At 41.3% G+C, this 13,105-nt stretch overlaps 2 protein-coding genes across 5 annotated transcripts in view; one reads left to right on the top strand and one right to left on the bottom strand.

Annotated features, from left to right (window-relative positions):
• Positions 1-827, bottom strand: part of LOC110977162 (H(+)/Cl(-) exchange transporter 4-like) — a 35,837-nt gene extending 35,010 nt beyond the window's left edge. Inside the window, exon 1 of one of the 4 annotated variants that reach the window (XM_022231033.2) lies at positions 729-827. The gene's annotated coding sequence lies outside the window, so the exon portion shown is untranslated. The remainder of the gene's footprint in view (positions 1-728) is intronic. The other 3 variants (XM_022231037.2, XM_022231035.2, XM_022231036.2) reach the window with 3 other exon arrangements.
• A 19-nt stretch (positions 828-846) lies between these two features.
• The window catches only part of LOC110977163 (uncharacterized), a 14,746-nt gene continuing 2,487 nt past the window's right edge, over positions 847-13,105 (top strand). Inside the window, exons 1-7 of the mRNA XM_022231039.2 lie at positions 847-994; positions 3,663-3,846; positions 4,023-4,133; positions 5,922-6,494; positions 7,730-7,994; positions 8,592-8,765; positions 11,833-12,059. Of these exons, the coding sequence (XP_022086731.2) occupies positions 964-994; positions 3,663-3,846; positions 4,023-4,133; positions 5,922-6,494; positions 7,730-7,994; positions 8,592-8,765; positions 11,833-12,059 (1,565 nt within the window). The 5' untranslated portion in view covers positions 847-963. The remainder of the gene's footprint in view (positions 995-3,662; positions 3,847-4,022; positions 4,134-5,921; positions 6,495-7,729; positions 7,995-8,591; positions 8,766-11,832; positions 12,060-13,105) is intronic.

The following is a 13,105-nucleotide window of genomic DNA, read 5'->3' as shown; positions in this document are numbered from 1 at the left end:
TGCAGACAACATTGTCCCTGCTGCTTCGGTGACATCCGTTCTTCATTATTCCATGTAGGATTTTAGTCAAACTTTCAACTACCTGACTACTGAGAAAGAAGCCATCAGAAATTTAGTTTATCATATTTATATTTAGTTTATTTAAGAACAAAGTTTGGTCAAAGTATATGTAGCCTGGGCCTAATAACTGACTAAGTCCGCAAATATTCGTGACTCGGTCGTGGATATGTTACGGTTCCGCCCCAACTATAGCATCTGTGCCCACTGTTGAGCTGCAGATGGGCTGGCCCAACCATTGTTGACCAATTTCTATAGAAATTTTCTCAACCTTCATGACCTTATCCAAGTTTATGCATCTCTTACACTTCATCTATGACATGACACAGCCTCACAGCATGCGAGGATACAATGAATACGACTTTGGCACATGCTGGACACATGCACACTGGAACTCTGTGTTGTAGTTGGGCCGGCCCAACTACATGTTTACTCAAGTCGTTACGAGTCCAAAAATAGTTGGGGCTGATGTTGTGATTGGAGCAGTATTATACATACATTGCTATAGACTTTATAGAAAACAGACTGTTTAAGGCCTGCTTACATCAAAATGGACAAATTAAACAGGTTACAACTTGCAGGCAAAGTTGAGGAACAATTATCTTTTAAAATACAAGGGAAGTATTAGGCCATATGTGTATGAACAGTAATAGAATTCACTCATCCCTCACCTCCAGAAGGAAAAATACAGAATCCTTACCACCACACTGGAAAGTTACGTTTTGCTTTGCGCAGGTCGAGTCATGTGCCGTTTACGAAAGCTAAACCAGCGCCCTCAATTGGCTGGTATTCGCTAACATTTTGATTGGCTGTTTGTTTTTTGGCGTCAGTTTTGCAGTTTTGCCTCCTCCAGTTCGACGAAAATCGAAAGTGCAGTTCTCGCGATAAAACCCAGGCCTACAAAAAATGGAGTCAGCGGAAAGTTCATCGGAGCAAGGTAATACAGCTCATTACTAATGGGCTTTTTGTAGGCCTGTTACTATTAGGAAATGTTACGTTTGCACCGTAATATTGCAGTGACGAAGGCAAACTTTACTCGGTCCTCGGCGCATGACATTGACATGTATGGTGTCAGGTGTCCGGAAATTGGGCGGAAGAAATTACAATCTTCTAAACTTTCTGACGTGCCTAGACCTTCTGAAGTTGAAGTCAGCAGACTTGGGCGAGTTGTACATACTATCGTGCTAGTGCTTCCTTGAGACGCTCTAATGATGTTGACAGCTAAAATGTTGCATCCTGACTCCACTTTTCTCATCATATCATCTCAATAAAAGTCAGTCATTACAGAAATGCTGCAAGACACGAATTCTGGACGGAGAAACATTTACCGATGTTGTTGGGAAATATGCAAAAAATTCTCTTCACTCCCCATAGACTCTGTACACAGCTGCTGAAGTGGAGTCAGGATTCAACATTTTTTGCCTAATACTGTTGAATCTGGAAACACGTCACATGCAACTTTTAGAGCTGAAATTTTTAATTGTTCAGTGCTCGTAAGTAAGCTACTAAAGCCACCAAAGTCACTTCTAGCTCCACGCCCCAAACTTACCCTCAAGTCGGTAGAATGTTTTCTCGTGGAGGCTTTGCCAACTACATGTATACATGATTCAGATTCAGACAACATCTGAGTAATGCTGATGCTGTAATTCCCGACGCAAATGCGTGCTGCTTTCCTCTGTACCCTTTCAAGTTTATGATGTGACAGTTTTTATCGGGGTCCCAGGCATGGCACATGTGGCATGTTCCAAAATAGGTCTGACCAGCATTGTACATGTAATGTATATACAATGGTCTTCACTTCCTTGGAGCAGAACCAAAGGTTTCTTCTCAGGAATCCCAATGTCCGCTTGGCCTTGATGGCAGTGTTACCCACATGTTCCCCCCCGCACGAAAGTTTACCATCAAGTTGGACCTCAAGGTATGACTGTGAACTTGTATGACAAAGTGTACGTTCACAAAAAACATCGTGAGCGGTTTCTTTTTACATGTATTTGAGATGACTATAATAGAGCATTTAGTTGGGTTGCATGATTCAAGGGATTTTTATGATCTTGTTGTAAAAAGTTCATATCCTCTGCACTGGAAATTGGTGTGTACATGTATATAAGACAATCCTCTGCAAAATCCTTGTTTTACACTTAATGTGATCCGGTAGGGCGTTAATGTAAGTCAGGAACAAAAGAGGTCCGAGGACTGTGCCTTGTGGTACTCCTGACAAAACTTGTTCTTCCAAACAAACGCTTCCTTCACAAGCCATCCTTTGTATCCAGTTTTAGAGAAAATCCCAAATCCAACTATGCAAATTATTTCTGATTCCATAATAATCCAACTTCCCGAGAAGTTTTTCATGAGGAACCTAAAACGAAGGCCTTAGAAAAGTCCAAAATTGCCATGTATCCTTACAACATGTATACAAAAAGACATCTTTCACGACTTCTAGGGTTGAGTCAATTCAAATAATTCACTATTCGAATATTCGACCTTCAATTTGATCGAATATCCAAATATTCGGCCGTACAGACCTGCAGATTGTTGATGAACAAACCATACACAAAATCAGTTGCAATGACACACACAATTGTACATTATAATCAATAAAATAGATTCTCCTATCTAGGAGAATCTCCAGCCATGATTTAGCAACATTTAAGAGATGAACAATACTTCTTGCAGTGTTGTAAATTTCTATTCCTTTTAAATTGTTTAATGAATAATTTACTTTTTGAAAAGTTGTAAGATTTCTGTCTCTTTTTATTTGAATCTGCTTGAAACAAGCCTCCATAGTACAAAAATTTTCCCTTTTCATGAATTTTGCATTCGAATATTCAAATTCAGAAAATAATATTCAAATAATCGATTGAATGTTAGGTTATTCAGATAGTCGGCACAGCCCTAATGACTTCACCATTTGGTAGTGTTTAGACCTGTAACACGGCCCTTCATATGCTCCTTAATTGACACTTGGCCCTGACATGAGATTAAAAACAGGGGCAACTTCTTTCACTTAGTATCTGCTATGTTTTAATGAGCTCAAATTTATCTAGAATCTTCTAGACCCATCAGACTGTGTAGGTTACAATTCGCAGAGAACATGTCTTGTGTTCAATTTTTAGAAGAAAGTTATTGTCAGCTTCTGGCAACTTCACTGTGACCACTACACAATGCTGCACGTGTGTGCACAGTGCAGCACCCACATCACATCAATCTTAGTCATGAGTGACCTTCTGACGCAAAAGTGAAAAAAGAAGGTTCTTAAAACATGCATGTCGGGTTTTTTTTTTATTGATCACAGGTTTTAACTTTATGATTATGACTTTTGAACATGTTGAAATATTTACTTAAACGTAGACATGGGCTGATATTGACTGTGTAAGTTTCACCGTTTTGTCATGACTTTTTCCTCACCGACCGTGCAGTGCTGTCACTCAGTATTAAACGGGAATTAGATATCTCACATGGCATTAATTGGCTACTGGTAAGTTTGCTCTTGAGGGCGCAATACAGTGTACATAGGTTGATAGCAAAAATATACATGTGCATGTTGAAAACTTCATACACAGGGGATCAGTTGTTAACTTGAAGGTTTTACTTCTTTTTCCATGCAGACATTATGCTGGAGAGACTTGCCAGGTGGAAAGCAGAGAAGGCCCTTAAGAAACAATACACCAGTTCCATTGGGAAGGCTCACCATAATGATACCAAGCTGGTGGGCAGACAGCCTCTCAAAGAAGCCAGGCTAGGTAACCGTACACATAACACCAAAACACAGCACACATCTACAAGCAAAAGGTATGTACATGTAGATCATTGCTATATAAAAATGTGTTTATTGGTATAGGCCAAATTGTTGCTAAATGTCGTTAAAAGTTGGGGGCATGAGTGAATGGGAATGTTTCAAAAGGCTGACAAAAAGAGCTTAATGCAGTTGAGAGGTAGCAATACTGCCTTTTTTCTGGGTCTCGTAGGCAAGCCGCTGAGTGTAAGTCCAACCTTGAAGGCCTAAAGACTAGCAAGGACAAAAGAAGCAACTCCAGTACCTTGGTAGAGAAAGCACCAGAGCAGGAAATGACAATGAGGTAAGAGCAGAATGACTTAAAGAACACAAAATTTCATCAGAATGTGCACAAATATGTGACTCAGTCCGGGGAGTACTGAGTGCACAGTGGCAGTGCCATTCTAGTGTCTCTCTCATTTGTGTTTATGTGTGAGTTTGTCACAGTGAGAGGGTACTTGTTTAAGTGGGTAGTTGAAACGCCCCCACCCCTGTTCACTTTACTTTTATTGCGACATGTACATGTAGAGTTCAAGCATGATCACACACATGATGGCTGTGTATGATAACAGGTTGGTGTGAGAAAGAATTCCACTGCCAGACAAAACATCAATTACAAGATTAGTCATCTTTTATTGGATGTTTGATTGGATATCAATCACTAATGTATTTCAAACTACTTGCTGCAGAACATTAACAATACATCCCATGCTAATAAATGTAGTAGTAATGAATAATTACAGTGTACAATAGGTCTGTTGGGAGGATTTAGCTATTTCACTGGTCTTTACCTGAGCTGGAGGGCTACCCCTGGTTATAAAATTGAAGGATCATTGTTATTTAAATTGTAAGGGAGGGGTGCTAGGAGTCCCAACCTTGGCACATTTGTGTCAAGTTCACCCATTTCCTCTTCAACCGGAAACCATGGAATGAAGTGTGTTATGTTTCAGACATCACCACAGTCCGTTCTTTTCACAAGCCTAGCCCTTAGAATTTTGGGGGGGCGGGGGACATTTTACAGTCATTTTAGCACTCAACTTTGTGAAAATCGAATATGCCGTTCTTGCACAGTGCCCATTTTTCTGAGACCCTCCCCCCCAGGCTGTGAGATGGTCCAACATAACCCGGTGCTTTCGGGGTTAAACGAGACCAGCTCCCAATAAATGAACCGATAGCGATTCACCTGCCCACCTTTCACTTTAATTGGTGAACTACATTGCATACATTGTAAAATCGGCACTAAACGTAAAGACAGCCTGCCATGCAACATCTGACTTCCTTTGTCATTCATGGAACCAAGTCGATAATACACAAGTAATGAATGACTGTGATTGCAATAGCTGGTTCAGTGTTCCATGCCGAGAGGTGAGGCTGAGTGGAATGGAACATTGAATGTCACTAAATGAAATGAGTCTTTCCATTGCACAAATGTGAAACGCCCATTGCTTGTTTCATACATCTGAATAAATTCTGTTCGCTGTCGCTGCTACATCTAATTCGAATCAGCCAGCCGACATGGGTGAGCTCGGTGGTCGAGTGGTTAAGATGTCTGCACTAGTAAGCAGGAGGTCGTGGGTTCGAGTCCCACCTGAGTATGCTTGTGGTTTTTTTCACAAGCCTTCGGGGGCACACACTGAGTATACAGTGTTAAAATACACGTCAGGCACGGCCAAAAAAAATCCCAAATTAATGAATAAATTCTGTTTCTGTAAAAGGCGTTATTCAGCTTGTTATAAAGGTGAGAAAACTTTTCATGTTCTTAGCCACAAGTGAAAGTTTGTGTGAGAAACTGTGCATGCGACTGCACCTTGCCACAGTGCGCACTTGTGATACAGCACGCCTATGGGAAGAGCTATTGTTACATTGTACTGTCTATGGCACATGCATGTCATTCATTGCTGTATTTGCCCAATTGGAGTACATGTATATTCAGTGGGCACACTGTTGAATAATACATGTACCAAATGAGTCAACGGCACATGCTCAACAACCCACTAATCACATGACGGGGATTTGTTCTGTTTGCATAGTGTTTACCTATATTTATTTGTTTACTTTTTATATTTCTTATCAAATGTTTCCATCTGAACAGGGAAAAACTGGAATTATGGAGGGCGCAAAAACAGCTGAAAAATAACACCCAATGTCGGACTTTGCATTTATTGCAAAAGAAAGAAAGCACCACTGGGAATAGGGCCAAAATCACACCTTCATCAAAAGCCACGCTGCCACCTCAGACCGCCAGCCTCAAAGGCTGTGACAGCGGAAAACAGAGAAAGTTGTCAATTTTGACTCCCAAAAAGGACCTCTTCAGAACTCCAACATCTGTCAAGAGCACAGCCCATCACTCTGACAACTTGAGCATGCGACAGTCAACTGCCCGGACTGCCCAACGTCCAGGAGAAACTCAATCCCGCACCACAGAGCCACACCACACTACAAACAACAATGCAATGAAGAGCCGTCTTGCAATCAAACGGAGCAGCCCCACTCAGGAGGAACCATCCAGAAAGCGGAAGGTCGTGACCTTCCTGGGCACAGACTCCCTCGTGAGATGTAGTCCACGTTTGCAAGAACGGAGCCGGGAGTCCACAGAAATTAACAGGCATGGTCAGGAACAAGCCACACCCGTACAGCCATGGAAAGACAAGAAATTGGACATGCAGTAAGTCACTTTACTCATGTTGCTTATTACAGACAATACAGGGAAGTTAACCACTTCGTGCTGTGGTGCACGGAACCGGAGACGTTTGCTTTATATGTGAAGCCAGGGTGCCCGAAATCCGACAAAGGAGTTTGGCCTTGTAACAAAAGGCTGTAATCGGAACAAAAGACAGGGCTGCTGGGAATTGCCAACATTTTTTCAGTTGTCAATAGCAGAGGAAATCCATCATTGTTTAGAAAGATTATACTACTGTTTGTGGCATTCAGTGCGAGCGGATTACCCCTGGGACAAAAGTGCTCCAGGGATGAGAGATACAATACTGCTGCACGCCAGCAGCCCATTCGGCAAGTTTTGGAAACAAAAGAAAATGACATAACACCGCACAATCTGGGCTCTTTTTACAAGGCGGCAGGCCTGGCTGAAATACTCAGGCATTAATAGATGTTTGTCAGATTAGAGTAGCCACCAGTCATTCGTGTGGGTGTAAACGTTCAGTAAATGAAGTTTTGAAGAATTTTGAAAACGGAAAATCTTGAAAATTCCCCGGGCATCCGTCATGCCACTTCACATTAAACCCGGCAGGATATGGTTAAAGCACACAAATCAACAAATCACCTCTACTCCTATAAAGAGCAGCAGTGGAACAGGCCAATTGAACCCTACAATGTAGAAAATGATCTTAGCTACATGTATGTGTATACGTATGCATTGTAACACACCTGTAACAGGAAAAGAATGAAAGAAGTATGTATTGAAGTGAAAAAAGGTTAGTTGCATAGGAAAAAAGGCTCAAAGCTCAAGAAAAGAAGTTTGAAACAAAAGTTGTCGAAAATACCTCAAGATTTGCATCGAGCATAAAGAGCAAAGAAGGGAAAAAGCATGGAATCAGGCTTATATGGAAATGTTTATCCTCCTGTGTACCCAGTGTGGGATTCAAACCCAGGTCACAGATGGCTGGCGAAGAAAGTACATGTAGTTTTGTGTATACCTTAGGGCCAGCTCATACATGTGCCTCTGTGAATTTTGCAACTTCACAATGTGAATGCTTTTTCTAATGTCAAAAATGGTGTCCACATTCACTTTTCCACCAAGTATTAACGAGCCTTAATTTTCCAACCCTGTTCTCTGACAGGCTTGACTTCCATACAATTTACTGCAGCGATACCTTACCTGCAGTACATACGTGTATAGACATCATTTACCGTTAGAACTGTTGTTAACCTTTTTCATCACAGACAGCGATTGAAGCGGTGGCTGGCTAGCAAGGGCAAGACACCCTCCAAATACAGCCACCTGCTCAGCTTCAAGACGACCCCCGCTGATCGCATCAGGCGGAGCCTGGCCTCCCAGCGTGCCACGCCCACCAAAGCCCCGATGCCGGTGTGGCACCTGGACTCGGACCCACCCACTTCCCTGGACAGCAGCACTAGTCAGGAGGAGGACGAGCTGATGGCTGCCCTGAACAGTACAATGGATGAGTGCTCACTACTGCTGCAGTCGGTAAGGGATAATGGATCAGTCTACATTAAAATGAGATATCATGCATATTTAACCCTAACCGCCAAGCATATTGTTTGGCTTACACTACACAGTACTACAAAATACTAAGTAATAGTCTAAGCCTGAAGGACCTAGCGCTACAAATTACTACTTCTGGCTAGGTTACTTCCATTGTTACTTGTACAGAGAACAATAAAGCCATGCATTCATAGTGCCACAGCACTGTATGGTACATTGTATTTTATGGCTTCACAGAACAATAAAGTCATGTCCTCTTACAAGCGACAGCGCTCAGTACTACATTTTACTACAAGTAGTAATTTGTGGTATTATGTAGGGTTAGGGTTAATGTTGTAAATCTCTCAGATATGTTAAGCATGATCACGCGCACACATGCATTATCATTTTGGGGGATTTTATTCCCATTTAAAATGCAAAGGATGTTTTCCTTTCGAGACAGTGATGGATTTTGTTGGATGCAGGAGGCCTGTAGAAGAAAATCCTTGTCTGTAGGTCATTCCAGTTTGATTCTGTAGAAAAATTCCGAATGATAACTGTGTTCAATTTGAAATTAGTGGTTGGAAATTTTTTTTACAGGGCTGTCCAACGGACCATGTGACTGAATGGCTAGACAGCCTGGTAAGCAGAGTCCCAGCCATGCGTCAATGCAGCAAGTACTGGCTCTGTAGAGTCTCCATTGCAAAGGAGGAAGAGCTTGATGCAAATGAGATCATCCATATTTATGAGGAGGCAGTACAAGAAGGTGCACAGGTAACCACTGCATACAACCACTAATGATATTCCTATGCATTAATGAGGGAGACAGGGTTCTGCCCAGGATGGTTTTAGTGCCGGCAGGACTATCTAAGCGGAGCGCCACCATCGGTTGGCGCGGAGCGTACCAGAAAATTTTTGGAATCTAAAAGCCCCCAGATGGCCGGAAACAGCACTTTCTGGGTGTTTTCAGCTGTGTATATGTAACCTGGAAAAAAAACACACAATGGGGGAACTCGCGAAAACCAACATGAACCAGGGATCAAAAGGAAGAGTCGCAGGATATTCTCAAAAAGAAATGACAAAGGAAGATCAAATTTGATTTCAACAAGCAAAGAACAACAAAAAAAATATTTATTTCAATATGAACAGAGTAAAAATCCAAAACAAACCTCTCAATCAGGACCAGTAATTTTAGCTGTGTTTCTTAAATGTATAGACCAGGAAATATACTCAACTCGTAACCAATTAACTTAAACCGACAGTACTGCTTAAACCAAGACAAACGTCAACCAATACCAACACGGACTTAAATTATTAACCAACACGGACTTAAATTATTAACCAACACAGCACTAGTAAATAGTCGCAAAATTAAAGCAATCAATTGTTATGGCTAAAAACAAAGCAAAAGAGTGTATTCCTGAGTTCCAAAAGTCCTATGCACTCAAAACTTCACAAAACCAAGAGTTCCATCGAAGTTTTCATCTCAATACTCCATTGGTTCGAAAATATCAAAAATAGTACAATCAAGATACAATGTAAGAAAGTCCTAGGATTTTTAATCTACAAATTCAACTCACCAAGTTCACAGCAGACCAAAGCTGAAGGCAGAAGTTGCTTAGTAAAAAAGAGAGAGCGGTTAATGTGGATGCTGTGGTCTCTCCTGCTGCCGGTCCGCATCTGACTATATCTAAGGAACTCACATGCATCAGGTCTTGTGCAATAGGGCATGACAGGATATTTACTCTGGGGATTATTTTGGAAAGGGGGGAACCACTCCTAGCAAATTCAGGGCAAGCTAACAAGAAATTCAATGTTAAAAGCAGGGGGACAACTCCTATACACAAGCAGGTAAAGCAAAAAACAACTAAGTGAAAAGAGTCCCCTCTACATATACACAGCCTAGAATTAGGGATCTCATGTCTGAAATTTCTGAAATTTAATGAAAAAATTGAAAATTTGTAATTTTGGTCAACTAGGATGAGGTGATAATTTTAGACGGGCAATTGAATTAGAAAAAAAAGAGTAGAAATAAAAATTGATTTTATTCTGTAAATCCCTTAAATATTTAATTAATTTCTATCTCTATGATGCCCATAATTTTTCATTGCTATTCAAATCATTTTTCATTTTTTTTTGTGTTGAAAATAAGGCGAAACATGCAAAATCTTGGCGGAATATTTTCCTTATTTTCTTTGTACGAAAGTTCGTACAGTATGCATATGGGATAACGACATTCATAAATGTGTGCAGGGATTTTCTGAACAGTCATTTTAAAGTCTACATGAACATAATGTAGATTGGCCATTTGCTTTTCTGACACATCTGGCCATGTGTCACGTGCATACTGAGCGCGTGTATCTTGCCATATGGAACTTGTTTACGGAAAAGGCAAAATCATGCTGTTACCTTTGAATAAAAAAAATTGCGGAGTTAATATTTTCACCGTGGGATAAACAACAATTAACGAATGCGGTGCGATCGTTGGTTTAAAAAACGATCGCAGTGATCGTTTTATGCAACATCGAGCAGAAAATACATGCACCGAATGTTGCTAACCGTGGTCGGCGCGGCGAAAAACTGTCACGGTCGATTGTCAGTTTTGCAAGTACATGTAAAATTGTTTTTCTGCCAGATTTTTAAGTGTTTACACGAAGTGTGAATGGGGTCATTTGCAATTTTGTCTTTCTGAAAGTTAGCGGAATTTTCTTTTCAAGTTCAACTGGGTAAAATGCGGAACTGGACAAACAACGCTGTACATCATGGAGAGGGGGTTTTCCGATCTTTGCGCACTGAGAGCGTTGCATATGCAAGCCTATGTGTGGCCTTCCAACCAATGGAAAGATTCGTTACGCACTATGTACACGTGCATTGCGCATACCAAAGCCTCCTATTGGTTCATGTTAATATTTGGTCCAGATATGTTGCATATGCACGTACGTGGGTGCGCAGACGATATGCATGGCAGTGCAAAGTGAAATTTACGAGGAAATTTTACCGTTTCTTCACGATCTTCATATCTTCACGATCGATCCCTCGACCAAGATGCTATTTTATTTGGGTTCTTATCGGGAATACGTGCCGGTCGGAAAAGTTGATTTGGCAGATTGTGGCGGTCGGCAATTCTGCGTGCCGGTCGGGCCTGACCGGCGCCGACCGGCAGCGGCAGATCCCTGGGGAGAGCACTATGTCCTCCTGACATGCCTAATGATGCCTTGTGAGCAATATACATGTACTCCGTTAATTCCACACATAATGTATGCCCAGATTTTTTTTCCCCATATCTTTGGCATCACGCTTCATCTTCATGAATTGGTTCCCTCTGGCGCAGAACAGCTCTGTTTAAAATCAGACTGTCTCATTTTAGATGTATTTATGTTCAGTTGTTCAGTTGGAACAGTTGAGGTTTGAACTTGAACTAAGTTGGAGTGAGAATCAAGGTTTCTGGAAACTGGCATAAGTGTTCCCAGTTTGAAGAGCCCTTTTGTAGTTAGAACAGGCAGCATTTCCAACGGACCTCTCCAAGAGCTCAAGAGTTTTGAGGCATCCCCAACCCCATTCTCACTCAGTCTGTGGTAAAGAAGACAGTTGCTTGTCAAGCATAAGACAGGAATACACTGTGAATCACAACTCGGCCAAGTGTGATCAGCAACCCCATACAAAACCACTGGTCAAACTTCCCTGGTGACCTATACACAAATGGTACCCTGGTTATAAGGTGAATCAATGAATGGACTTGGCTAAGAGTTGACAGCGCATCTTGTTCCAATTAAAAGACAGAGAATGTTGAGCTCCATTACCTATCACACTTCAACCCCTGTACTGCCAAATCCTCTCACAGCCAGTCCAAGCTGTCAAGGAGTCACTCCAGCAGTATGTAGAGAAGCTGATAAACACATCAACACCCACTAAGTCCAAATCGAGAATCTTTCCGGCATGTGCATCGGCCAAAGCTGACCCTGGGCCCCTGACACCCAAGGGTAGCAAGTACTCCCCTGCCATGGAGCAACTGCTGCAGTCCTCCGTGCTGAGATATTGCCTGACAGAATCCACACCATACTTTGACAGGTGAGTTTGTTTCCAAAAAACATCACGACGAATAGGGTTCCCGCGACCTGGTAAAGTCATGAAAACATCATAGGAATTTATTTTCATTTTCCAGGCCTGGAAAATTCATGGAAATTTATTAAAATGACTAAAGTCATGGAAAAGTCGTAGACTTTTTCAAACACTGTGTGTGATTTCTATTTTAAGAAATAAGTGCATGAATTGCGGGATTTTATTCTCAACTTTAAAAGTCCAAAAAGAAATACAGTAGAACCTCATTAATAGGAGCACTGTTAATACAAGATTCTGCTCACAGCAAAGAAATCTTCAGGTCCCAGTCTTTTGGTACTCGTTGTTTTCACTCCAGATAACACAAGGCTCCTGTTAAAACAAGGTCATTTGCCAAGTCCGAAGACCTTATTAACGATGTTCGACTGTAGCATTATTGGGTCATGGATTTTCATAGTTTGGTCACAGAAAAGTCATGGAAAAGTCAGATTAGATTTGAAGCTTTTGATGTGGAGGTAGTATTAAATAGGTTTGCATTAGCACCCCGGATATATCTCTGGTTTGGGTATGTGGGGTTCTGAAAAGAACAGGTGGTACTCAACCTTTCGGACAGTATGCTCTGTCCATCGTCAGGAGAAATTTAATTGTCCTTTAGGTGCAGGAACCCCGTACGAATGAATCTGTACGCATGTTGTTTTCTCTTTGGCCAGTCTGTGATTAAAATTTAAGTTTAAAGTTTAATTCAAACAGTCTCACCAAAAGGGAAGACAACTTCAGAATGAATTCAGTATGTCAGCTACAGTTGAAATAATGAAAGGAACACTTGATCCAGTCGTAAAAGCAATTGTGTAACACGGATTGTGAAGCCCTTTCAAAGTTTTGTCAAGATAATGTGCTCTTGGGTTTTACTTCACCGGAAGAAACATGTATTCTTAAGATTCAGGAATATTGTTAGCATCATTATGCTGGGATTTCGGGTTGATACTTTGATTATAATGTTAACCCTCCATGATCCTTAAATTTCATCAGGTTTGGAAAGTTTATGAAGGATTCAGGAA

This window comes from Acanthaster planci, linkage group LG02 (genome assembly GCF_054643075.1).
Source record: "Acanthaster planci isolate LZ-2023a linkage group LG02, COTS_SCS, whole genome shotgun sequence".
Taxonomy (NCBI): Eukaryota; Metazoa; Echinodermata; class Asteroidea; order Valvatida; family Acanthasteridae; genus Acanthaster; species Acanthaster planci.
This window is presented reverse-complemented; position numbering and strand designations above follow the sequence as displayed.